The sequence below is a fragment of the Pipistrellus kuhlii genome, unplaced genomic scaffold (genome assembly GCF_014108245.1).
Source record: "Pipistrellus kuhlii isolate mPipKuh1 unplaced genomic scaffold, mPipKuh1.p scaffold_m20_p_40, whole genome shotgun sequence".
NCBI classification, from domain to species: domain Eukaryota; kingdom Metazoa; phylum Chordata; class Mammalia; order Chiroptera; family Vespertilionidae; genus Pipistrellus; species Pipistrellus kuhlii.
In genome coordinates, this window is record NW_023425541.1 from 4,303,794 (window position 1) to 4,330,765 (window position 26,972).

General features: G+C 41.9%; 2 protein-coding genes across 2 annotated transcripts; both read right to left on the reverse strand.

Annotated features, from left to right (window-relative positions):
* Positions 1–5,981: 5,981 nt before the first annotated feature.
* On the reverse strand, positions 5,982–25,291 carry LOC118704110 (non-histone chromosomal protein HMG-17-like). Its single transcript, XM_036411416.1, has 2 exons — positions 25,281–25,291; positions 5,982–7,121 (listed from the first exon to the last, which is right to left on the reverse strand). The coding sequence occupies exon 2, from the start codon at positions 7,064–7,066 to the stop codon at positions 6,797–6,799; it is 270 nt and encodes an 89-aa protein (XP_036267309.1). The 5' UTR covers positions 7,067–7,121; positions 25,281–25,291; the 3' UTR covers positions 5,982–6,796.
* Positions 15,171–19,848, reverse strand: RPS4X (ribosomal protein S4 X-linked). Its single transcript, XM_036411415.1, has 7 exons — positions 19,817–19,848; positions 19,029–19,106; positions 18,142–18,322; positions 17,869–17,966; positions 16,711–16,882; positions 15,784–15,941; positions 15,171–15,335 (listed from the first exon to the last, which is right to left on the reverse strand). Exons 1-7 carry the CDS (start codon positions 19,817–19,819, stop codon positions 15,234–15,236), a joined length of 792 nt encoding a protein of 263 aa, XP_036267308.1. The 5' UTR covers positions 19,820–19,848; the 3' UTR covers positions 15,171–15,233.
* Positions 25,292–26,972: the final 1,681 nt, after the last annotated feature.

The window sequence follows — 26,972 nt, forward strand, 5'->3', positions numbered from 1 at the left end:
TTGCCCATTTTTTTATTGGGTTGTTTATCTTCCTTTTGTTAAGTTGTATGAGTTTCCTCTAAATGTTGGAGATTAAATTCTTTTTAGTGATAATATTGCCAAATATGTTCTCTCTTATTGTTTTGTTGATGGTTTCTTTTGCTGTGCAAATGCTTTTTATTTTTATGTAGACCCACTTATTTATTTTCTCTTTAGTTTCCATTACCCTAAGAATGTCTGAGATTTTGCTGCCTGTGGTTTCCTCTAGTATTTTTATGGTTTCCCGTCTTATGTTTAAACCTTTTATCCATTTTGAGTTTATTTTATGTATGGTGTAAGTTGGTGGTCTAGTTTCGTTTTTTTGCATGTATTTGTCCAATTTTCCCAACACCATTTATAGAAGACACTGTCTTTTTTTAAAATATATGTTTTATTGATTTTTCTTACAAAGAGGGAGAGAGATAGAGAGATAGAAACATCGATGGGAGAGAAAAATCGATCAGCTGCCTCCTGCACACTTCCTACTGGGGATGTGCCCACAACCCAGGAACATGCCCTTGACCGGAATCAAACCTGGGACCTTTCAGTCTGCAAGCCGAGGCTCTATCCACTGAGCCAAACTGGTTAGAGGAAGACTGTCTTAATTCCATTGTATGTTCATGCCTTCTTTGTCAAATATTAGTTGAGCATAGTGGCTTGGGTTGATTTCTAGGTTCTCTGTTCTGTTCCATTGGTCTATATGTCTTTTCTTGTTCCAGTACCAGGCTGTTTGAGAAGAGTGGCTTTGTAATACAGTTTAAGATCTGGTATTGAGCTACCACCTACTTTGTTCTCCTTTCTCAGGATTGTTGTGGCTATTCAGGGTCTTTTTTTATTCCAGATGAATTTTTGGAAAAATTCGTTCTAGGTCTGTGAAATATGCTGTTGGTATTTTAATGGGGATTGCATTGAATCTATAGATTGCTTTGGGTAGAATGGACATTTTGATGATGTTGATTCTACCAATCCATAAACACAGTATGTTCTTTCATCTGTTTATGTCTTCCTCTATCATTTTTTTCAGTGTCCTGTAGTTTTCCGTGTACAAGTCTTTTACCTCCTTAGTTAAGTTTATTTCTATTATTATTTTTAAAATATATTTTATTGATTTTTTTACAGAGAGGAAGAGAGAGGGATAGAGAGTTAGAAACATCGATGAGAGAGAATCATCGATCAGCTGCATCTTGCACATCCCCTACTGGAGATGTGCCTGCAACCAAGGTACATGCCCTTGACCAGAATTGAACCTGGGACCTTTCAGCCCGTAGACCGACACTCTATCCACTGAGCCAAACTGATTCCGGCTAAGTTTATTTCTAGATATCTTAGTTCTTTTGGTGCTATAGTAAATGTTACCCAGAGTTTAAACAGTCCACCTGACTACTGATTAATTTGCCTGAAGAAGTCCTATGACTTCCAGGGAGGTGATCTAGCTCCCCCTTCTACTCACTCAGAGTGGGCCTGACTGATAAGGACCCCTACCTTACCGATTCTGTTGACAGGTCCAGAAGTGTCCATCCACTCTCTCCAGATGCTGGCTGGGTCCTGGGCTGAGGTCTGGGAGCTCTCGGAGTCCCCCGGTTCAATTCTGCTAAATCAGCAGGGCGGTGCCTCTTGGAGGCCTATCAGGCTCCCCAGGTCCCCAAACCTGGCCTGTTCACAAGAGACCAAAGGCCAAGCATGGTTATTTCTCAGTCAGGTAACCATTAATGTTACGGAAAGCCAGAGAAGAACCAAGCAACGCCTAGAGTGATGGTGTTATATTTATTATTATTATTATTATTATTATTATTATTATTATTTATTATTATTATTACATGCAGGCACAAAAGAAAATGTCTCTCAAATTCTGGGAAGTCCCATAGGAAGTTTCCGGTATTTATGTTTTTACCTTCTTTGTCTACCAAATAAGGATTTTTCTGGTTCCCTTTGCAAGTTCTTTTTATTGGTTTTCATTTTTTTTCTTTTTTTTTCTTTATTGATTATGGTATTACGTGTGTGTGTGTGTGTGTGTGTGTGTGTGTGTGTGTGTGTGTATTATAGAGAGGAAGAGAGATAAATAGAGAGTTAGAAACATCAATGAGAGAGAATCATCGATCAGTTGCCTCTTGCACACCCCTACTGGGGATGTGCCCGCAACCAAGGTATATGCCCTTGCCTGGAATCAAACCCAGGACCCTTCAGTCTGCAGGCCAATGCTCTATCCACTGAACTAAACCAGTTTCGGCTTTTGGTTTTCATCTTACCGGTATTTTTTTAATTTAATAAATCTTTATTGTTCAGATTATTACAATTGTTTCTACTTTCCCCCTATAGCTTTCCTCCACCCAGTTCCCACCCACCCTCTGCTTTTACCTCCCCCTAATGTCCTCCTCCATAGGTGTACAATTTGTGTCCAGTCTCTTCCTGCACTCCCCAACTCCTTGCCCCCTGAGAATTGTCAGTCTACTCCCTTTCTATGCCCCTGATTCTATTATACTCATCAGTTTATTCTGTTCCTCATGTTTTTTAATTCACTTGATTTTTAGATTCACTTGTTGATAGATATGTATTTGTTGTTCATAATATGTATTTATCTTTACCTTTTTCTTCTTCCTCCTCTTCTTAAAGAATACCTTTAAGCATTTCGTATAATACTGGTTTGGCAGTGATGAACTCCTTTAGTTTTTTCTTATCTGTGAAGCTCTTTATCTGACCTTCAATTCTGAATGATAGGTTTGCTGGGTAGAGTAATCTTGGTTGTAGGTTCTTGCTATTCATCATTTTGAATATTTCTTACCACTCCTATCTGGCCTGCATAGTTTCTGTTGAGAAATCAGCTGACAGTCATATGGCTGCTCCCTGTAGGTAACTGTTTTTCTCTTGCTGCTTGTAAGATTCTCTCTGTCTTTTGCTCTTAGCATTTTAATTATGATGTCTTAGTGTGGTCCTCTTTGGATTCCTTTTGTTTGGGGTTCTGTGTGCTTCCTGGACTTGTAAGTCTATTTCTTTCACCAGGTGGGAGAAGTTTACAGTCATTATTTCTTCAAATAGGTTTTCAGTATCTTGCTCTCTTTCTTCTTCTGGAACCCCCATAATTCAGATGCTGATATGCTTGAAGTTGTCCCAGAGGCTTCTTACACTATCTTCAAATTTTTGGATTCTTTTTTCTTTTTGCTTTTCCAGTTAGGTGTGTTTTGCTTCTTTGTTTTTCAAATCTTTGGCTTGATTCTTATGTTCCTCTAGTCTGCTGTTGGATATCTGTATATTATTTTTATTTCAGTCAGTGTATGCTTAATTTCTAGTTGCTCATTTTTCATATCCTCGAGGGTCTCGCTACATTTAGCTGGTTGTAACTATGGCACACAAATTCCTAGTATAGCTAGGGGTTACTGAGCTCTGTGCTGTGTGAAGTCACACAATAAACATCTGGTTTGGCTACTAGCCAGGACAGTCCTCATCCCTCTACCTATACACACACTGATTGTGAACATATGGCCCCCAATGAGGGTGGGCTTTCCAAAAGGCCTCAAGAGTCATCTTTGCCTTCTGGCCTGGGGCCTGCCACCAGGGCCCCCTTGCCCCAAATCATGAATTGACTTACATGAGACCAATCAGCCCTTGTCAAGGACAGTGCCCTGCCCCCGACCTGAACCACGAATACCAAACACACACACACCACCTCATGGGAGGTTTTGACAGTAGGCTGCCTGGGTTCCCATCCAGCCCCATCCCTGTTAAGTTGTGATTTTTACTTCTCTGAGCCTTATTTTCCACCTCTACAAAGAATATAATGACACCTTCTTCACAGGCTTGATGAGAGGCTCAAATGGGATTATCTGAAACTATGACTCAGAAGTTCTAAGTGCTGAAAAGATGTGAATTCTACCTTGATCCCTGTCCCCCCTCCATATTCAATGCTATCATTAGGTAACTCAGAGGAAAATTTATATCAAACTGTAATAAGGGGAACAAAGTTTGACCAAGTTTGGATTTTTCCTGTGATGGCTACTCTGGTAGAATTCTTGGAAATACCAACTATCATATTCTTTTCCCAGAACGTTTTGTTGTTGTTCCAGCTTTCTAAATGCCCTAAGCATTTCAAAATAAGTTTTTATTGGTTTCAGAGAGGAAATGAGAGGTAGTGAGAGATAGGAACATCAATTATAAGAGAGAATTATTGATCAGCTGCCTCCTGCACGCCAATAGGGATTGAGCCTGCAACCTGGCAAAACCAGCTCATGGGTAGATGCTAAACTACTGAGCAACACCAGCCATGCATGTCATAAGCATTTTTATTGAACAATCTGGCTCTGGAGAATATGGATTTGGAAACTGTAATGAGTCAGACACATTTTCGTTGGCCAGAATCAGCTAACACTCAATAGAGGTTTCTACCTGCCAGGGAATGTTCTAATTTATTTTATCCTTGGAACAAACCCTGCGAGGTTGTTACAACTATTATCCCCCATTTTACAGATGGGAAAGCTGAGAATTGGGAAGGAAGGTGAATTGATTTGCCTAGTGTTGAACAGCTAGTGAATGTTGGTGGAGTTTTTTAACACAGGCAATCTTGCTGCAAAGGTCATATGCTTAATTGCTGTACTATACTGTCTCTTGTCACACATGTGAGAATTTTGTATTCTAAGCACTGACTGGGATGCATTAAGAGAGTGGGATTAACTTTAGATAGACTTTCCCATGGCTGGAGACCTAGGCCCAAGCCCTCATCCTCATTGCAAAATATACTAGTGCTCAAACTGGCATTGGTTCTGTTTAGGGAGGCACCTGTAAGTGAGAGGTTTGAACTAAATACCTTCCAAAGGTCCTTTCAATTCAAGGAGTTGAAGGGTCAGCTCTGTATCAGGTTTGCCAGCTGTCTCCTCCCATAGGAAGAAGCAGACCTTTTGTAGTGCCTAACAGACCTTTTTTACCTTGCCCTCTTTCAAACAGAGATGTGCACCTGCCCGTGCCTTTCTCATTAGACACATCTGGGAGACCTCATTCTTTTACGGCTGGAATCAGCTTCTTTATCCTGATGACTGGTCCAGACTTCCTCTTAGAGCTCTAGAAATATCTCTTCCGCTATCTCCCAGAGCTCTTATCCTTAGTGTCTCTCATGGACCTTGAACTCCACCTGCGCTGTGAATTCAATGGATGTCGGAACCTCTTTCTCCTTCCATGTTCCTCCTCTCAAGGAATGGCTCTGCTATTTATCCATATGCTTAAGCCTGAACCCCAGGAGTTTTCCTTAAGTTTTCCTTGCCCTCAGTCCCACATCCCATCATGCACCAGGACCTGTAAATGTGACCTTCTATATATCTCATGAATCCCTCTTTGTACCTCTACCACCCCTCTCTAGTTTAAGCCACCACCATCTAATGAAGTAAAAAGCAAAAGCCTTCCCCTGCCCACTCTGCCTTTTTCTTCCCTTTCTAGTTAATCCTCCACCCCACAGCTAGGGTGAGTTAAAAAAAATTATATATATATATATATATATATATATATATATATATATATATATATATATCTTCCTTGCCCAAAACTCTTTGATGACTTTATTTCTCTTAGGATTAAGTCTAAATTCATATATCTATATATCTATATATATCTATATATCTATATATCTATATATCTATATATCTATATATCTATATATCTATATATCTATATATCTATATATCTATTATCTATCTATCTATCTATCTATATATATATATCTGATGAGGTGTGGCGCTTATTATTAAGCAAGCCATTTTTCAGGATGGGTTCTGGAGTCTATATCAAACCTAGATCCTGATGCCAGATGGGCCACCAATGTGACTTTTGCTATACTTCTTAACCTTTCTAACCTGCAAATTTCTTTCATTTGTAAAGTAGGTTTGTTGTGAGGGTGAGAGGAGATAGTGCATTGTAGTGTTCTGCAAGGAAGCAGTTGAATCATCCACTGCAAGTTAGATCTTATTATTATAAAGGTTTTTTTAAAACTATATCCAGCTTTATTAAAGATACTTTTCATAAACAATCATGGTATTTCAGGCAGGACATGGGCAGACAATTGTTAATAGTATACAACAATTTTCAAACTCCTTTCTTCAATGAACTACCAAAATCAGAAAGCCACTATAAAACCCAATGAAGTTTTCATCTGATGCTCTGAACAAGGAAAGTTTAGAGTGAGGGTTGACATTTCACATTAAGCATGTTGTTTAACAACTTTTCACAAGCTGACCTTGACTTTCAGGAAATGAAATGAAAATGGCAGAGAAGATCAATCTGTAGATCCACAATCTATAAAGGAACTGCTGCTCTTTTGAGGAATGCCATCTCAGTGGTGACACTGGAAAGTCCAAGTTGCCCAACATACTGGCAATCCATTTTTTTTTTGGGTCAGGTCCCAATAGGTCTCTGGGCTTAAGACAGCCAAAGTCTATGCTTAAAGTGGAGAGGGAGAAAAGGACATAAAAACGAATTTTAGTTTTTCCACATGATGAAGTGTTTGTGCCAAGATGGCTAATGTGTGTCAACATCAAGAGATCCCTCCTCCCAGGAACCAAGAGGAAGTTTCTCAAAACTAGAAGGGAAAGGTATTTCCCCCCATGTCAGTCCAGCTTTGGAGACATTCTATTAGTACTATATGTCCTTTCCCACAAAATAACAATGAAGTGTTCTGTGTGCTAACAACATAGCTTAAAAAAAAAAAGTAAAACAAAATTCTGCATTTTTAGAAAACTTGACAAAAAACAGTATTTCAAACTGCACAGTCACCAGAAATACAGTTATTAAAAATGCACACACTTCACTTGGCATCTCCAGTGCCTTCAGCTTTCTGTGCCTGGTCTGTTTTGGCATCTCCATTTTCTGCAGGATTATTCCCATCTTTGCCAGCATCAGCTTTCCCCTTTTTCCCTTTCGGTACCTTCTCTCCCTTCTTTGCAGGGACCTTTTTAGGCTTGGGCTCTGGCTTTAGAGGAGCAGGTTTAGCTGATAACCTGGCAGATCTCTGTGGTTCGTCCTTCACCTTGGCTTTATCTCCTTTAGCATCCCCTTCAGCCTTTCTCTTGGGCATGATGGCGATGGCGGTGGGACGTCTGGGTGGGACGCAGGGATGCGCAGCACACAGGCTTTGCTAGGTCCCGGAGTTGATCTCGTCTCCTCACACTGCTCTATAAAGGTATTGATACCAGCCACATAAATTATTTATTTAATCAACTGATGAATCATTGTGAATAATATTATGGATCTTGTTATATATGTTACTATTATATATTTGGACTTTATGATTATCACTTCAGCCTCACCTGTCACAACCCTCCCCATCTGACTTCCCTTGCTTTTATTACTACACACTCTTGCCCCCCACCCCAGCTTTCTTACTCTCTGTTCCTGGAAAGTTTTTCTGTACTCATCCATTGATTTCTCTAGCCCCTTTTTGTACTGTGAATTCCCTTTCATTATGGGCTCAGACATCAATTCCTCTGGAAAACCTTTCAAACCCTCCCCCAGATCAATGTAGGTATCTCTTCTATAGGCCCCCAGAGCACCTTGTGCTTCCTTTATAGAGCTTCTATTACATCATATTTGTAATTATTTACTTGTCAGACTCCTGGATTAGGCCATCATCTTGGCAAGGAACTCTGTCTCATTCATCACTTTATTCCCAGCTTTTAGCACTGCTGGGCACATAGTAGTTGGCCAATAAATGTTTGCCGAGTGAACAAGAGACTAACCTGGCAGCAATCCTCTCCACCAATCCCCCACCCTCTAAGCTAAACCTCTTCAAAGCTAAAAGCTGCTGAGCACAGACTCAGACTGAACCAAAGCCAGAAGATTGACCACCTGGGTCACTGCAAGAACTTTCTATCATTGCCTTAGAGATATTTCTGTCTTTGATTTCACAACCCCTTCACTCTGTGTGGGCTTAGTGAAGGTGTGTGCATTGAGATAGGGCATGTTGATTCACTTCCCTGAACTTTATTTTTGTCTTCTGTAAAGGGCCAAATAAGGCCCACTTGGCGGAGTCACCATGAAGAGTCACTAATGTGGCACACGGAGATGCTTTATAAACTTCAAAGGTCTGCATGTCGCACCTGATGATGATCAAACATGGAAAATGTGTTGCTCTTTGGCTCAATTCTTTCCAAGACCCCATATAGATAAGGGCCCTGCTGCTCATACAGCATTATCTCTAGAAATCTGGTTACAATTGATTGACATTATCACTTTCTTGATATTTGGCAGATTCCCAGCCTGTGGCAATATGCTGGTCACCATAGAGACCCGAGAAGCACACTTGTCCATTGGTACTATATTTACAAACCAACACTTAAAGTGGATTACTTTGCAGATGGCTGATCTCATCCATTCAGTGCTGATTTTATTAGCTCCAATTTCAGAAGGTGACATTTTCTGACCTTGTCCCCTTAAGCAAAAGCAAAAACTATAGTTTTGGGGGGGAGAGGGAGTGAAAAAGTACAAGACATGTAGAGAGGAGGTTTTGTAAGGGAACTGCAGGCTATACTTCTCATTTATTCATTTATTCATTTGTTTAGCATCCACAATGTGCCAGTAACTGGGCTAGCTACTTGGGGTATAGTGGCGATCAAGATTAGCCCTATGGGCCTCATACTCTTTTGGGGAAGACAGACAATTAAATAGACAATTTTAATACAGTGCAGAAAAATCTATGATGGACAAAGAAGGAAATGGTGTGCTATTGGCCCCTAACCTTCCCAGAGGTTTCTCAAAGAAAGCAACATCTTAGCTGAGACTTAAAGGATGGGTGAGAGTCAGCTCGAAAAAAGGTAGGGAAGGGGTTAAGCAGGGGATGGAGTGGAAAAAAATTGTCTGGAAGAAAATAGTATGTGAAGAGAAATGGGAACAAAGTAAATATGAGGACATAAAAGAAAATTAGAGAGGAGAGGAAGGGAGTGGAAAATGATGAGCTCTATTTGGGACATGCTGAATTTGACATGTCTGGGGACCATCCAAGAGATGTCCAGGTAACTATGTGGGTCTGACACCCCAGAAAGAAGTCCTGGCAAACAGAGACCTGGAGTTGGGGGCTGCTGTGTTGTCCTTCTATTGAGAGTATGGCTTAGTATCGCACTGGGGAGAGCTTGCAGGCTAGCAGAGGAATTTGGACCTGATTCTACGGACAGTGCATTTGAAGACATGTTGGAGACATGACACAATTTGAGTTGGGTTCTAGGGATTGGGCTGCAGTGTATAGAGGGAAGACTTGGGTGGGAGTGTGCTGGAACTGGCTCATACCAGCTCATGGGAACCAATTGTTAACTTTTCAGGAATATTTTGAGCCACTTGTTCAAATCAGCCATTATTAAATATATAAGCTATATAAACATTTAAATTATTTAAAAAATAACAATAGACCTAAAATTAAGTAAATTATATTAAATACAAAGGTAATAAGTAAATACTAAAAACTCATCGCTCTGTGCTCTTCCCAGCTCCCTGTTTAGTGACCTCATGGCAGTAGCTTGCAGTGGGCCATGGGAATTGGTAAACACTACAAATCAGCACTTGATGATTTTGTCGATTGTTTAGGAAGTGATGGAGAAAATATTCTTAGAATTGTCTTACAACCATTATATTGTGAGTACCCTGTTTCCCCGAAAATAAGACAGTGTCTTATATTAATTTTTGCTCCCAAAGATGCACTAGGTCTTATTTTCAGGGGATGTCTTATTTTTCCATGAAGAAGAATACGGTACACATTTATTGTTAAATGAAAATAAAGGAAATTTATTACCTGTATACAGTACAGTAGTACGGTAGTTGTCAACACAAACCAGACAAACTGTGAATCCTACAGTATCAAGAATTTACTCATTTTTCAATGACAATCATGTCATCATCTTCTGGAACATCATCATAACAATCCAATTCCTGAATTTCCTGGTGAATTTCTTGTGACTCCATTTCTTTCAGAATCAGTGGACCAAATCTCTCACGTTTAGCCTAGGGGGGGCCTTATTTTCGGGGAGATACCTTATATTTCACTCAGAAGGAAATCTGTAAGTAGATCTTATTTTGGAGGATGTCTTATTTTTGGTGAAACACAGTAGTACAAAAAATTAAGGAAATATTCTCTTGGTATTAAAAAACTATTATCCGGCCGAAACCAGTTTGGCTCAGTGGATGGAGGTCATTCTGCGGACTGAAGGGTCCCAGATTCCATTCCGGTCAAGGACATGTACATTGGTTGTGGGCACATCCCCGGTGGGGGATGTGCAGGAGGCGGCTGGTTGATGTTTCTCATCGATGTTTCTGCCTCTCTGTCCTTCTCCCTTCCTCTCCGTAAAAAATCAATAAAATATATAAAAAATAAAGATAAAAAAATAAAAATAAAAAACTATGATCTGACTCAGCAAAATAGTTGCTCAAATCATTGACAAACAAGTAAAGTTCTAACATACAGCCTTATTTCACTTTTGCCCTATTTATTACCGCAAACAAAAATATCAATGAACACTCTTGTCAGAACTACATAACTGTAGGATACAAGAAGTTGGCAAAAATCAATAAAAGCATTCTGTGACAATCAATTGGCTATATGGAATTCATAGTAAAGAGTATTGCCTACTTTATTATTATTTATAAATTGTCTTATATATCCTTATATCAGAATTTATACTAAACCTATACACACACACACACACACACACACACACTTTTTCCCATGGAGCTAGTTGTTACCATTTATCAGCACATTACTGATTACACATGTTCACCACTGCTAGAAAAGCTAAGGAAAATACATGAGCATATCCCTAGAAAAGTCCCGGGAATAAACTGAAAAGCTGTTGGCTTTTGGGAAGTTTCTGCTTTCTGTTGTTGTTGTTACTATTATTATTATTATGCTGTTGGTTGTCTCCTGGGAACATTATTTGTTATTATTATTTGTTGTTCAAACAGTACAACATTCTCAGAAGTAAGAATGGTAGAGAAAATCAGTCCACAAACTCCTGCCTCCGCAGAGCAAAACTTTTCATTTTTTATCCTCTCTTTGGGCTTTAGGATTGACCTTTGGATCTGGGGAATTTTCCAGGCCCAACAACCTGGGGCAGATGAATAGATTCCCCTGATTCAGGATGGAAAGGTCATACCTGAAAAGATAGCATCTTTCCTGGGATCTATTTTATACCCAAGGTAACATGGAAATTAACTCCGTAGGTGGAGCATCTTGGAGCCAGCACTTGTCATCTCTTGGCATTAGGAAAATCAAGTTCATGCCTGCAACTTACTTTCAAAGGGTTCAGAAAAATAGGTGTGTGTGTTCATGTCTACATCCTATATAATAAAGAGGTAATATGCAAAATGACCATCACTCCAACACACAAGATGGCCACCCCCATGTGGACACAAGATGGCCACCACAAGATGGACAGCAGTTGGGGTTGACCAGGTCTGCAGGTGAGGACAGTTGGGGGCAACCGGGCTGGCAGGGGAGGGCAATTAGGGGCAACTGGACCTGCAGGGGAAGGCAGTTGGGGGGAACCAGGCCTGCAGGGGAGGGCAGTTGGGGTGATGGGGCCTGCAGGGGAAGGCAGTTGGGAGCTGGACCAGGCCTGCAGGGGAGGACAGTTGGGGGCAACTAGGTCTGCAGAGGAGGGCAGTTAGGGGCGGACTGGGCCTGCAGGGGAGGGCAGTTGGAGGCAACCAGGCTGTCAGGGAAGGATAGTTAGGGGCAACCAGGCTGGCAAGGGAGGGCACTTAGGTGCAACCAAGCTGGCAAGGGAGGGAATGTGGGGGGGACCAGGCCTGCAGGGGAGGGCAGTTGGGGGCAACTAGGCCTACAGGGGCGGTTAGGGGCAACCAGGCCTGCAGGGGCGGTTAGGGGCAACCAGGCCTGCAAGGGAGGGCAGTTGGGGGTGACCAGGCTGGCAAGGGAGGGCAGTTAGGGGCAATCGGGCTGGCAGGGGAGTGGTTCAAGGGTGATCAGGCTGGCAGGTAGGCAAGTGGTTGTTAGCCAGCAGGGATCGGGCCTAAATGGGCAGTCGGACATCCCTTGAGGGGTCCCAGATTGGAGAGTTGCAGGCTGGGGTGAGGGACATCTCCCCTCTTATCCCCCATGCACAAATTTTGTGCACTGGGCCTCCGGTAGAAAAATAAAGCCATTATGGAATCTAGCTGATGTCTACATAGGTGTTCATCGTTCTACTCTTTTGACTTCTCCATATATTTGAGAATATTCATCCTGTAAACTACATGTATTACAAAAGGAGTCAGTGCAAGGTGCTTAGACAGGAGAGTACCTCTCATGGTCAAGAAACAGCAGGAGGCCAGTGTGGCTGGAACAGATTGAGCTGGAGTAAAGTAGTAATAGATTAGGTCAGAGGCCAGATTGTGAGGGCCTCATAGGGCCTTGTGATAACTGTGGGTTTTAGTCTGTGAGACAGGAGCTATCAGGGGCTCTATGTTGTGACTTGACCTGACTTACACACTTTAAACAGGATGCCTCTGGCTGTTGGGTTGAGTCTGTATTGGGGCAAGGATGAAAGCCAGACCAGCCAGGGGCAATGCTCTAATCCAGCAATTTCCAACAGGTGTGCCACAATAATTTTTAAAACATGCAACACCTGTCTATTTAGTCAGGGTCACTAATCTCTTTTCCTTTAGGTTGTCAAATAAGAAAATGACAACAGCTGAAACCAGCTTGGCTCAATGGATAGAGCGTCAGCTTGGGGACTGAAGGGTCTCAGGTTCGATTCCGGTCAAGGGCATGTACCTTGGTTGCGGGCATATCCCCAGTAGGGGGTGTGCAAGAGGCAGCTGATTGATGACTCTCTCTCATCCTCATCGATGTTTCTAACTCTGTATCTCTCTCCCTTCCTCTGTACAAAATCAATAAATATATTAAAAAAGAAAAAAAAAGAAAATGACAATAGCCACCATAACAATGGTTGTCGGTATGAATGCCATCTTGCACTATATAGTTCCATCTTATTGGTCACATAATTAGGTTTCGTCTGATTAATTCTTGGTACCAGAAATCCTTATATACTTGTATAGGCACCTGATTTTTAAAGAAAATGTTTTTATTGACTTCAGTAAGAGGGAGATATAAACATCAATCAGCTGCCTCCTTTTGGGGATCGAGCCTGACCAGGAATCCAAGTGATCTCCTGGTTCATAGGCACAACCATTGAACCACCCCAGCTGTGCTGGGCGCCTGACTTTTTAAAAAGTATCATTGGTGTAAAAATGGTAGATCATTAATCTTTGTAAACCAATCAGTTACATCCTTTTTTGGGGGGTTAGATCAGCAAAATATATAATTTTTGGTCTGCCACAAATTTTAGTTTATGTGTGCCATAAGATGAAAAAGGTTTAAAATTGATATTCTACAATATAGGCAAAGAGTTGTTTGGCAGCTCACACCAAGGTGGTAGCAATGCTGGCAATAAGTGGTCCAAATTCATTTGGGAAGAAGGGAAGACACCATACTATTTGCTTCTTTTATAAGTTTATTATGAAAAATATCAAACACATATAGAAATAGAGCAATCAGTGTAATGAACCCCATGTACCCATTACTCAGTTTTAACATTATAAGTACATGGACAATTTTTATTGATCACCCACTAGATTTTAAAAGCAATTCCAGATTGCTTCTCATTTCTTCTGCAAATCCTTCAGTATCTATGAAAGATGACTTGATTACACAGAAAATTAATAATTCCTAAACACCACCAAATATGGATTCTACATATATTTTGAAGGTAAAGCTAACAGGGTTATATGTGGAGCATGATAAAAGGAAACATGTCAAGGACATGTCCAGTGTTTGGCCTGAGTAACTGGTAAAGTGGAATTTGCCATGACAGATGATTGGATAGACGGGCATCAATCATGTCATGGCAAATTCTGGAAGCTGTGGGATGGATATCACTTTGTGGTTTAGCACCAAGAACACAGGATTTGGATATTAAAAAAACTCAAGATGGGCCCTTGTTGGGTGGCTCAGCTGGCTGGAGTGTTCTTCCATACATCAGATAAGGTAGATTCCATCTCCAGTCCAGGTATTTACAGGAGGCAAGCAATTAATATTTCTCTCTAAAAATCAATGAAAAAATTTCTTCAGATGAGAACTAAAATTTAAAAAACCAAGAGGTCAGTTGTAAACTATATGAAGCACTACACAAGTCCTAGATGTTTGTGTTTGAATGTTCTCAAAGTTGTGTTGCCCTCTGATGGGAGCATGAGGCCACCCTGCCAAATTCTGCTTGTTTCATTTTGGGACCATGTCTGCCTCCTTGCTGAGATGATCCATAAAGGCTGTTAAGAATCAAACTGGAAGCCTTGAAAAGCCCTACACAGAGCTATTTTATTTGGAAACTTGTAGCTCATTCTGATACAAGCCACTTTGGCTGAGTCTATTGACATGATCTAGCGTTAGGATGGAAACCTTTCCTACAATGGGTTTAGTTGCTAATAAAATTAAAAATGTCTTAAAAAAAACTGGTGATGTGAGAAAACTGCAGCTGAACGCACCAATTCCCATTGTGTAAGATGGCCAGCCTATCAGTTAGTATCCAGGAAAAAGTATTCTGCCACTCTTGACTCAGCCAAGGGCCAAGCCATTTCCTTAGCAGGCCTCTTCTCTGAACCACAGGCCTGGGAACCAAGAATACCACTAGACAACCCCAGTTAAATATACAGTGTCTTGGCACACTCATGCCTCAGATGGAGAAATATGTAAAAGTTTTTCAACCCCAAACCTGTCATGGTGGGATGATTTAGGAAGCCTGCGTAGATTGCAGCAAATAATGACGTTAAATGAATGGGATAGTTGAGGAGCCTGGCTATGGCTTTTGGTTTTTGCAAGGCATACTTAGAGTAATGGGAATAATTGCTGGTTGAGAAGGCTAACAGCAAAAGGCACAATAATTCTTGGAGGAGATCCAGGGCTTGGGATGAACAGGTATAGGACCTGGCACACCTTACAACAGGGACACTTTTGGAGTTTGGCAGTGAAGTCCCACCTGACACTACACAGTAAGGAAGTAGGAACAAGTTTATTTTCCACACACTTTCTGTTTTGCAGAGACCTCTGAGGTTGGAATTGATGGCAGTGGCAGGAAGACCAAAGATAAAGGAAGGCACTGATTTTCTTTTCCCCAACCCTCTCATACCAAAAAGGCAATTCATCATGCTGTATTATCTTTAATAAAGTACAAAGACTTTTCCAATCATGTTACCTAGAGTTCACTTCACCCACTGCTCTGTTTGGCCGCCAGTCTCTTGTCTCTCTCTTCAGCAATGGTGAGGCGGATACCCTTTCCACGGGGTAGGGAAATCCATGGTTTGTTGCCCTGAAGGAGAAAACAAGAATCAAAACCTGCCATACACCAACTCCATTAGCAGTTCAGCACACTTGTCATCTCAATTAAAGGAACAGAAGCCTGCTTGTGAGAGCACTTAGCAATAGCAAAGAAGTCTTCAGTTGGATGCTGTTTTTTCAGAAACATGCCCTACTTGGAGCCATTCCCTAAACCTGCTGCCCATATACATAAATGCAAACTACAAAGCTGATCATCATTGGCACTTTTCACCAACCAAGATGATCTGCGACCCCCCCCCCCCCAATTCTACAACACTGAAAAAGCACAGGTCTGCCCAACCCCGCTCTATGTGAGCCCTATCCCAGAAGAGGCTTCACACTAGCATCTGCACAGCCAGTCCATCAGGAGCTGCAATCCCAGCAATACCTGCATTTACACGTTTTTCCTGGTCTAGAGAGAAGGGAAACCCAAGACTTACTTTGCCAATTACAAAAATGTTGGAGAGCCGGGTGGCAAAGCTGTTGCCATTGGCATCTTTCACATGAACTACGTCAAAAGAACCAGGGTGCCTCTCCCTGTTGGTGATCACGCCAATTCTTCCCAGGTTAGCACCTCCGGTTACCATGCACAAGTTACCTAGGCAAGAAGGAATAATCTGCTATTACAACCCAGTGTATTACATGACAGAGACAGGTGTTAAATTCATTAATCCCTTCTCTCATTCAAATTTACTTCTGTGGAAATGTTACCCAAGCCAGGCCTCTTAACATTTCTCCCATCCCTCCTGCAGCACACCTAACAAGTGTGAACTCTCCTGCACTCACCTTGCCAGGCCCTCCCTGAGTCTCACCTAGGCTATGCTGTTCTTCCAAGGCACAATGACAGCATTAACAAGAGCTCTTATTACAAAGAGGCTGGCTTGCTTTTCCACCAGACTTACCTGCCCAGCCCTCAAAGCTGTTTCCACAGATAGGGCAGTTTTGATACATCTAGAACAGGCCTGAGAATGTGCTATGCCAGACCTCACTTCAGCCACCCAGAATATTCTGAGCATTGGGGCCTTACAAGTAAAAATACTGGGCATTAGAGTAGCTACACTCTCCAGTTTCCCTTACTACAACAAAAGACATCTAGGTTCTGTTGCTAACTAGGTGTTTGGGAATTACCTGGAAGACTCAACAAATGCTCTGTACCCAGGCCCTGTGCAAGTGATGACTGATTAAGTGTAATTGATAAAAATATTTTTTAAAAGGGGGTTAGGGTGGGGAAAAGAAAAGCAAAGAACAGCTCCTGCAGGGAAGACGGCACAGAAGGGATAAATGGTGATGAAACAAAACAAAAAAACCTAAACAGCTCTTATAGCTGGGGTTTAAAGAGATGCCCAGGTAGTGTATAGGTTGCTTACCAGTGTCAAACTTGATGAAATCAGTAATTTTGCCAGTCTCCAAATCGATCTGAATGGTGTCGTTCACCTTGATGAGGGGATCAGGGTAGCGGATGGTGCGAGCATCATGAGTTACCAGATGAGGGATTCCTTTTGTGCCCACAAAGATCTTCCTCACTTTGCACAACTTGTACTAGAAATACACAAAGGTTAGCCTCACTTAGTCTAGTGCACATGCTCCATGCTCCACAATGGACAAAAAGGTTCTTACAAAGCCAGAAGTCGCCAGGTTAAAAAATATAATTAGCAGCCAAAGGCAATAGCCCTACATAGGTTTCTCGAACTACAGCAGAATATGTCCTTGATTTTTCTTGCCACCCTCCACAAATTTATCTTGTACACTGCCCCTCTCTCTAGGCTAGTGTCACCATGGGATTTTTCTAACAGCAATGCACCCATGTTAAATCCAAGGCACGAGGGCACCATAAATCCTAATTCCTCCGTGGAGTGGGCTGATCACCCTCCTTTCTCCAGGCTGTTTTAAGCTTCATGGAGCCCCTGAATTCTTCCCTCACCATTCCTAGAAAGAGCCTCTTACTGGCTCCTTCTGCATCACAACTGAGTGTCTCAAGAACTGCAATTGCATTAGAAGTTAATCCAATCAACAAATACCTCACAAAATGTTTCAGCTTTGGATTTATCATTTCCTGACATTTTAAAGTAAATCAAATCACCCCCTTGTCATGGACATGCATCCCCTCCAGCCTACCAATAACAAGGCAGCTAAGGAAGTTAGGAGTTGAATCACACAAATCAACCTTCATTTACAGCCAATAATTCAAGAAACCATAAAACTTTGTGTAAACAACCATAACAAATTTGATAAACAACCAATGTCTAATCAGAATTTATTTCTGTCATAAAAAAAGAAAATCTGTTGAGAATGTTAACTTAAAATGGGGGTCAATTATTAGACATCCAGCAACAGACTGCTATATAGCTATTAGAAATGCTTTTAATAACAACAGGAAATCACATATATGATAGAATTTAACCAAATTGTTAACTGGACATTTCCAGATACAAGATTTTAAATAACCTTAATTTACGTATCTCATCCCAATAGACCAGCCATGTACTTAATTTTACTGAATGAAAACCCATTCTGCTTGCACTCACCTTGGCCTCCTCAGGTGTAATACGATGAACAGCAAAGCGGCCCTTAGTGTCATAGATCAGGCGGAAATTCTCTCCAGTCTTGTCAATGCTGATGACATCTGATATCAAACAGTAACCAAGGTTACTATAGTGACCCCACTATCTCATGCTGCATTAACTATACTACAGTAAGGGGGAAAAAAAGAGGTTCCCATTTAAAACAACAACATGGATTCCTAAGGCTAATGATGAGAGCTATTTAATGTTTTAAGGAGCCAAGTACTAACCACTTACCCATAAAACCAGCAGGGTAGGTTATATCGGTTCGGACCTTGCCATCAATCTTAATAAACCGCTGCATGCAGATCTTCTTTACTTCATCTCCAGTTAGAGCATACTTAAGTCTGTTCCTTAAGAAAATGATGAGAGGGAGACATTCTCTCAGCTTGTGGGGACCGGTAGATGGCCGAGGAGCCTGTAAAAATGATTTTAAAAAACACCCTCTCAAGCTATTTATTGTTGGGATTCATACAAATCCACCTTCCAAATCCTGAGATCCATTACCTTGACCAGTGGTCAGCAAACTCATTAGTCAACAAGAACCAAATATCAACAGTACAACAATTGAAATTTCTTTTGAGAGCCAAATTTTTTAAACTTCTTCTAATGCCACTTCAAAACAGGCTGTGGTATTTTATGGAAGAGTCACACTCAAGGGGCCACGCCGCAGTTTGATGACCACGAACCTAGACACTACACTGTCTACCAACCCCCCTGCAATTTAGGTCAACAAGAGGTACCCCCCCCCAACTTCAAAGGACCAGGCCTGTGAAGAACACATGGATCTGAGTCCAAGTGTACTATGTGGAATAAATGAGGCACAGAAATCTTATGGGAGGCACTGCAAGAAACATTACTTAAAGGAAATAGTAGCCCTAGCCAGTTTGGATCAGTGGATAGAGCGTCTGCCTGCACACTGAAGGATCCTGGGCTTGACCCGCCCATCAGGGGGGGCGTGCAGGAGGCAGCCTATTTATGATTCTCTCTCTCTCCTTTCCTCTATGAAATCAACTAAAGTTATTAAAACACAAAGGAAACAGTATACAATATGTCCCTTAAATTATGTCAATTGTAGCTCAATAAAACTGCCCATTGAAACATAATTACAATATGATACTTACAAACACACCGGTCAGTTTATCCAGCATCCAATGCTTTGGAGCTGCTACACGCTTCAGATGCTTCTTGGGACCACGAGCCTGAGGAAGAGTTTTGTAAGTATTTTCATGGTACTGCTTAAGTGTTTGCTTCTCGGAACTTTTACTTTTTCTACGACACTATACTGGTGAAATGGACAGGGGTTGGACTTCTTGGCACACAGCCAGCCAGCAAGAGAAATGTGGACCTGGATCCAATTTGTGCTTCTACTTGTTAATCAAATAGAAAAGTTTCCCCAACATGAGCGTCTAGTGCGCGATGAACCTGACCTCAGCACAACCATGTGCCAATAGCTGCTCCCCCTTACTCTTACTTTAAAGCCAAAAGCTGACACTGGCTTTCACTATAACATGTGGAAGTCTATTGCTGTGTACAGATGCTTACTGGCCTCAGTTCACAAAGTAAGGCCGTGCCCAAAAGACAATGACGAAAAAAATCTTTTTTTGCCTGTTGCAGCCGCTGCCCACCAGCCCTGGCCCTCCAGGTCCATCCAAGGCCCCGGTCTGATTAGAAAGTTGATCCTCCCGGCCGGGGAAGTACGCGTGGCATGCCAGAGACCAAGGCCTTCCCGCTGGAGCCACCGATCACCTCCTCCCTCGCTCTCCAGCCCGCCTGGGCCAACCATGCAGGCCATACTCCGTTTGCCTCCACCCGGCCACTCCCTGCGGGGGCACCGAAACCCCGGACAGTCCTGGCCCTGGGAGGATGGAGGCTGATGGTATCCCAAGAGCTCGCAAAAAAGTTGTCTTACCATGGCTGCTCTAGGCAAAGAAAGAGGACCGCCTCTTTCCGGTGTAGCAAGAAAAAAGGATCGGAGGCTGCGCGCGCCGACCTTGAATGCTCCGCCCACCCCACCCTTTTAAGGAGAGCAGGGACTATCTTGCCACCTGCTGGTGAGAGGACTTAGATCCGGAGCTTGGGAAGGACCTCTGAAAAAGGGAGGTTTCCTAAAAGCAATCTCCTCCCTCTTTTCCCCTCCCTTCCTCCTCCTCTGAGGCACTTGGTTCTGGGTTAGGTGCTACAAATGCCAAGATGAGCTAGACAAACTTCCTGCCTTCTAGTAGAGTGCAAAGCGAGGCTACTTTAAGGTGCACATACACATGATTGTACAAACAATAGAATGCATTTTAATTAATATTTAATATTATTTATTGTTAAAATATATTTTTATTGATTTCAGAGAGGAAGGGAGAGGGAGAGAAAGATGGAAGCATCAATGATGAGCCTCTTGCATGCCCCACACTGGGAATCGAGGCTACAACCCCAGTATGTGCCCTGACAGGGAATTGAACCATGACCTAGATCATAGGTCGATCCTCAACCAGTGAGCTACACTAGCCGGGCTAATATTTCTTAAACATATTTGGTCTGCCTCTTCTTCCCAGTTCTCTAGAGCCAGCCCATCTGCCCATACTATAAGTTGGGAAGAACCATTTTTTTTTTTATCTCCCTTGCTTCTCTGAAGATTGCTGAGAGGGTGAAAGTGCAGGAACCCTCCTTGAACCTTGGTGTCCTGCCCCTGCTTCCTATACAACACATTTGGCACTTACAAAATCTCAGGGAAGAGAAGGGACATTAGAGACCATTTGATTATTTAACTAAAACTCAGTCGATCATGTGATTTCCCTACTTTGAAACTCCCTTGACCCTCCTTCCTGGATTCCCTCTGCCGGTCACCTGCTGCCTCCTGTGCCTGGAAATCCATTGCTCCCTTCACCCATTCCAAACCTCAAAGCCTAAGCCATTCCAAACAATTACTGCTCTGAAAAAGCTTTCTAGCTTCAGGCCTGTGGACCTGATGATTCCTCACCTTGGAAGGACTATGGACAACTCAACCCCCATCCTGGGCCCTTAATCTCTTCATCTTTGGAGATAAACACAGTTCTAGTCCCTCTGGCTCTGTGAGGCCCCAGGCCTCTAGGCAGGGTCAATCCTACATTTTTCTGCCCCAGAACCCTCGGTTCAAATTCCATGACAGCACTTAGTATATTGGGCTGTAATGACTGATTTCCTTGTCTGTCCTCCACTAGATTGTGAGCAACTCTATGACAAAGCCTGCCCTAATTCATCTGAGCAGGTCCTTTGCTACCTAACAGAGAGCTTGGCATTATGTCCAGCACTTGGTAAATACTAGTTAAATGCATAAATTGAGTTAATATCTAACTCAGTGTTTTCCAGCCTTTTTTGGGCAAAGGCACACTTGTTTCATGAAAAAAATCACGAGGCACACCACCATTAGAAAATGTTAAAAAATTTAACTCTGTGCCTATATTGACTATATATAAAGTAATTCTCTTGAATAGGAATCAAATAAACACAAAGAAAGTATTTTATAATTACTTTATTATGAAATATTAAGTAAACAAAATAGTGAAAAATTATAAAATTCTTGTCTTGTCTGCACCTACGGCACACCAGGCAACATCTTGCGGCACACTAGTGTGCCACGGAATAGCGGTTGAAAAACGCTGATCTAACTCATTGTACCAGGTCTTACTCTACTATCCCTGAGAACATCCAGTCTGTTCCTGAACTCCTCCCACCACGGGGACAAGCTCCTAACTCAAAGTTCTGTTTTATATGTCTCTGTCTCTGCCCTCCACTCTACCCTTCAGTAGTCTACAAAGAAGCAAGACAGAGAAACATTGTTAGCATTTTCCAACCAGACAGTATCAACTAAGAGGGCAAGGACTCTTTGTCTAGAATCAGGTCCATAGTAAAGCATGCTATAAATGATTATTCAAAGGAACAGGCAACAGACTGGAGCTGAGGATTAGGGAGAGAGTGGAGATGGTGAGACAATGGAAAGTTAATTCTGAAGTTTTCAGTCTGAGGGCACTGGGAAGATGGTGGTACTGCTAAGAGAATTGATGAGAGTTGATTTGGGAGCCAGGAATAATCACGGGACTTCCAGCTAGACAGGCTAAGAGAAATGGCTGCTCACAGCTGCAGATATTACTTAATCAAGATCACACAGCTAATTAAAAATCGGGGTTGGGTGGGGGGTTGGTTTCTTGTCTACCAGGTCAGTGGTTTGTGTTTGTACCACAGCTTATCAAAGGACTTGAGGAAATTAAAGCACCCGTTTCAGTATATTTTTTCCTCTGTCAATTTGCATTTAAGCACAAATGACATTTTAATGACAATAAATGAAATCTGGAAAAAGCTAAGAAAATCACAAACAGTACTTCCCCAAACACCTTAAACACATCATCTGTATTCACTTGTTCCTGTTCTCATTCTGATGTTTGTATGCGTGCATACTTTTACATAATTTTAATCCTAGCTACATACTATGTTCTATTCTACTTTTATTACATTACAAATACTTTCTGAGTTGCAACATAAGCTTCAGAATTAGTATTTTAACACCTGCATCACATTCCATTAAATGGATGTCCCATAATTAATAAAAGTTCGCTATTGTTGAACATTTAGTTTTTTGCACTTTTTCTTTATTATGAATATTGCTACAGTGATGTTTTCTTCATATGACTTTCCCTTCAGTCACATGATTTCATGAGAATAAACTCATTCCTTCATCCAACCTACTCTGTGTTGAGCTCTGTAGAGATGATAAAGATTTAGTTCCTGCTTTCAAGGAATTCACATTTTAATGGGAGAGGCAAATTGGGTGGTGGTAGAAGGCCAGGAGAAGCTCATTGGAGAAAACATGGTGGTGAGGCAGTTTGGAACACAGTGAGCTGCTAAATTTTAAGACCCATGGACTTGAACATGTAGGTAGACAATGGGGAGCCATTGAAAGATTTTAAGGACAAGATCAACTTTGTGCTTTAGAAAGATAACTCTGACTGCTCCTTGTAGATGGTTTGAAGGAAGTGTGAGTGGCTTGGATGAAATGGGTCAGGGCTATTTAAGCAATACAAGCAAGAAACAGAATTGTGAAACCCTGGTTTGTGAATGTGGGGTCTGGAGGAGAGGGCAGATTCAAAGACATTGCAGATGAAGTATTGCCAGGATATGATTGGAAGTGATGGATGTGCAGGGGTGAGGGACATGGAGGTAATTAGGCTGATTCCTGATTTTCTGGCTCAGTGATTCAGTGGTACATTCACTGGGAACAGGAGGAGGCCTGTCTGGTGTGAGATATGGGATTGAGAAATGGGAACAGCCGACTGGAGATGTCTTATAGACACAGGTCTGAACTCAGGTGCATGATCTGAGCTAGAGACTCACATTGGGGAGAACCAGTGCATCTGTGTCTAATCCATAGGAGTTGTTGGCAGTAACTATTAGAAAGGGTGCACTATGTTGAGTCTGAACGCTTTGATAGCAACAAGTGTGTATTGCCAAAAGCCTTTCTCAGAGGTTCCTTGCAATTTTACTATACTCGTTCCAGCCTGGTAACTGCTTCTCTTTATTGTATTATGTTTTAATTTGTACTGTAAGAAATCACTAGTGAGGTTGAACATTTTGCCATATGCTTGTTTAGTTCTATTTCCTCTTATGTGAAGTATCTCTATCCATTTATTTTTGGAGGACATGTTTTCTGATTGACTTGCATGACTGCTTTGTAGAAGTTCATTTCTTGTCATACTTGAGGTATATATTTTTACCAATTGGTTATTTTTCTCTTGGTTATATTTTTCTATGTACAAAGTTTCAAATTTTTATATAGCCAAATCTGTAATTTTTTGTCAACTCAAAGCTTAGAACTACCATCAGTTTAAAGATCTGCTAAATATTAAACTCTATTTAATGAGAGGCCCGGTGCATGAAATTCATGCATGGGGGTGTGTGTCCCTCAGCCCAGCCTGCACCCTCTCCAATCTGGGACCCCTTGAAGGATGTCCTACTGCCCATTTAGTCCGGACCCTATTAGGATCAGGCCTAAACGAGCAGTGGGACATCCCTCTCACAATCCAGGACTGCTGGCTCCCAACTGCTTGCCTGCCTTTCTTCCTGATTGCCACTAACTTCTTCTGCCTGCCAGCCTGATTGATGCCTAACTGCTCCCCTGACATCCTGATTGCCCCTAACTGCCCTCCCTTGAAGGCCTGGTTCCCAACATCCCTCCTCTGCCAGCTTGATCTCCCCTAACTGCCCTTCACTGCAGGCTTGATTGCCCCCAACTGCCCTTCCTTGCAGGCCTGGTCCCTCCCAGCTGCCCTCCCCTACTGAACTGATTGCCCACAACTGCCCTCCCTTGCAGGCCTGGTCCTTCCCAACTGCCCTCTTCTGCTGGTCATTTTGTGGCAGCCATCTTGTGTCCACATGGGGGCAGCCATCTTGTGTATTGGAGTGATGGCCAATTTGCATATTACACTTTTTTTAAATATAGGATAACATTTAATTCGTTATCAACATTGTGTTGATAAAGATAAATAGAATAGATAGAAAAAATATTTTTCCCTAAATGGCTAACTGGTTTTTTCACTCTAATATATTGAATGGTATTTTCCTTCTCTGTTGTTTTGTTAGAACTGCTTTAGATCATGATAAATGAAATCATATAGGATATGGTTCTTTTTATGTAAATGTGGGTATAGGAAGTGGAATCTATGGCAAGTAGAGGACTGAGCATACATCCCCAGCATCTTATTCCAGGTTACCAGAGAGAAGGTAATGGTTCATGGTCATAAATCATACCATGAGTAAGTAGTCCAAGCTCCTCACTCTCTATCTAAGGAGTAGCCCTTCATGCCTCATATTCCCTGATCAACTTGTCAGCAATCAATGAATCAGCACAGTCTAATCCTCCATTTATCACATAATTGGGAGACAGTGAGGCAAAATGGAAAGAGTACAATTTGAACCTATCTCTGTGTGCCCTTGAGCAAGTGGCTTCACCTCTCTGAACCACAAATTCCTTATCTGTAAAATAGGAATAACAATATTTACTCATCCATTTGCTGTAAGGATCAGAGATAATGTATGAAATGTATAAAACATAGTAGCAACTCAATAAAAATCAATGGTCAGGAGAAACCAAGATAGCAGCATAGGTAAACACCTAAATTGCTGCCTAGCACAACAATTTCAAAACTACAACTAAAAGACAAAACGTTTATCACCCAGAACCATGGGAAAGCTGGCTGAGTGGAAGTTCTACAACTAGAAGGAAATAGAAAAGAGCATTGAGACGTGCACAAGCGCTGAAAAGCTGAGGTATGGAGGCGCGTGAATCGGGCTGGAGACAAGTGACTGGGTGGGCTGCTTTTTTCAACCCCGAAGGGAGACAAGCTCCCTATTACTCTGAACTCCAGTTACTGGGGAGATGCTGGGAACCCAAACTCCTACGGGGAGAAGCTGGACTATCTGCCATCAGGTCAGAAAGTAAGGGTGACTTTCTTGCAGAGGTGTGCCCAGCACTCATTGCTTACTGCACTGGAGTACGAGATGCGGGGACTTGGAAACAGGGAAATGCAGAGAGGGCTGAATTGCAGCCATTGCTGTTTGCCACGCTCTAGCCTAGTGACTCCCTGAGACCCTGCCCCTCACAATCTATAAACCCACCCAACCTCCACACAGCAGCTTTTGCATATAAATGGCCTGCCTTATTGTAGCTTAAACTAACAAACTGTAGCTCTGGTCAGATAGCTCCAAAACCTCCAAACCCCAAGCAAAGAGGAAAAAACTGTGCTTCTCGCTGTAGCTCCTGCTGGGTGGCCTCAGACAGTAGCTGACCTGCTCCCCATTGGATATCCAGAAGCTAGTCTATCTTGTGGTCAGTGTGAGATGACACCAGATTTAAATTACTCATATCCGTAAGTGACACATTTAAGAGGCAGACTCAGTGAGCACCAAACCCCTACTGAAACAAGTTCTGCCCCATAAGTGTATCTCCAGTGCAGCAGTTCTGACTTTTATTATTTTTCTTCTGCTTACACTGGGCCTCTCTCTTTTTTTTTCTTAATTTCTTTATTAAGGTATCACAAATTTGTTCTGATCCCCCCATTACCATCCCAAACCCCTCCCCACACATGCTCCCATCCCCCTGTTGACTGTGACCACTGGTTAGGCTCATATGCATGCACACAAGTCCTTTGGTTGATGACTCTCCCTTATCCCCACCCTCCTCTACCTTCCCTTTGAGGTCCGACAGTTTGATTGATTCTTCCCTGTTTCTGGGTCTGTTCTTGTTCATCAGTCTATGTTGTCCATCATTTCCCCTAGATGAGTGAGCTCATGTGATACTAGAAATACACTTATAAAAACCGAAAATGAGACAGGCAATAATAGTTATGCTGAGAGGCAAATTAATTAGTCTATAGTGAGTTTCTTTCTGAGCCAACAGTTCTTTTGAGTCCTTGAGTCCCAATTTCTTATGTGTACATATCAGCAATGATATTTCATTTCTGGATGGTGGACAAATGGTGGTAATGCAGGTCCGACCCTCTCTGGTTTGGTCCTGGGCAACCTGCAGTGACACAGCTGCTGACTGCTAGTATGGCAAGGCATTGGCAGCATCTTGCATTTCTGGAGTGTTTCTCTTCTGTCTTCATGGCTGGAGCAGACCTGTCAATTCCTCTCTGTTGCAGGAATCCACATGGTCTCAGAGTTGTTTTCTGAAAATATACAAACAAATTCTTGACCAAAAGTTAATAAAGGAATCTTTTCTATAAATTTGACTTGTGATCCTTTTTCATTTTTTGCCCAAACGATTTTCCTTTGGCTTGTTTTGACCCCATGTATGTTTTACATGGGTGTCTTGCTGTTAGCATTACAAATGACAGTTAATTTTCTAAAGTAAAAATTTTCTAGATGTAATTTACTTACAGGATATTTTTCCTTACATGATAATCTTCTACTATGCCATCCTTTCAAAAAAAATATATTTCTTTATTGATTTAAGAGAGGGAGAGAGAGATAGAAACATCAATGATGAGAGAGAATCATTGATTGACTGCTTCCTGCACACCACCAACAACCGAGGCATGTGCCCT

What these genes read in the sequence shown, in the direction of transcription:
- LOC118704110 (XM_036411416.1), bottom strand. Translation starts at nt 7,066, where the DNA reads ATGCCCAAGAGAAAGGCTGAAGGGGATGCTAAAGGAGATAAAGCCAAG.
- RPS4X (XM_036411415.1), bottom strand. An exon ending in CTACCCTGCTGGTTTTATGG is followed by an intron (nt 17,967 to 18,141) that starts GTAAGTGGTTAG and finishes GTTTGATATCAG; the next exon opens with ATGTCATCAGCATTGACAAG. An exon ending in ACATTTTTGTAATTGGCAAA is followed by an intron (nt 15,336 to 15,783) that starts GTAAGTCTTGGG and finishes TTTCTCCTTCAG; the next exon opens with GGCAACAAACCATGGATTTC.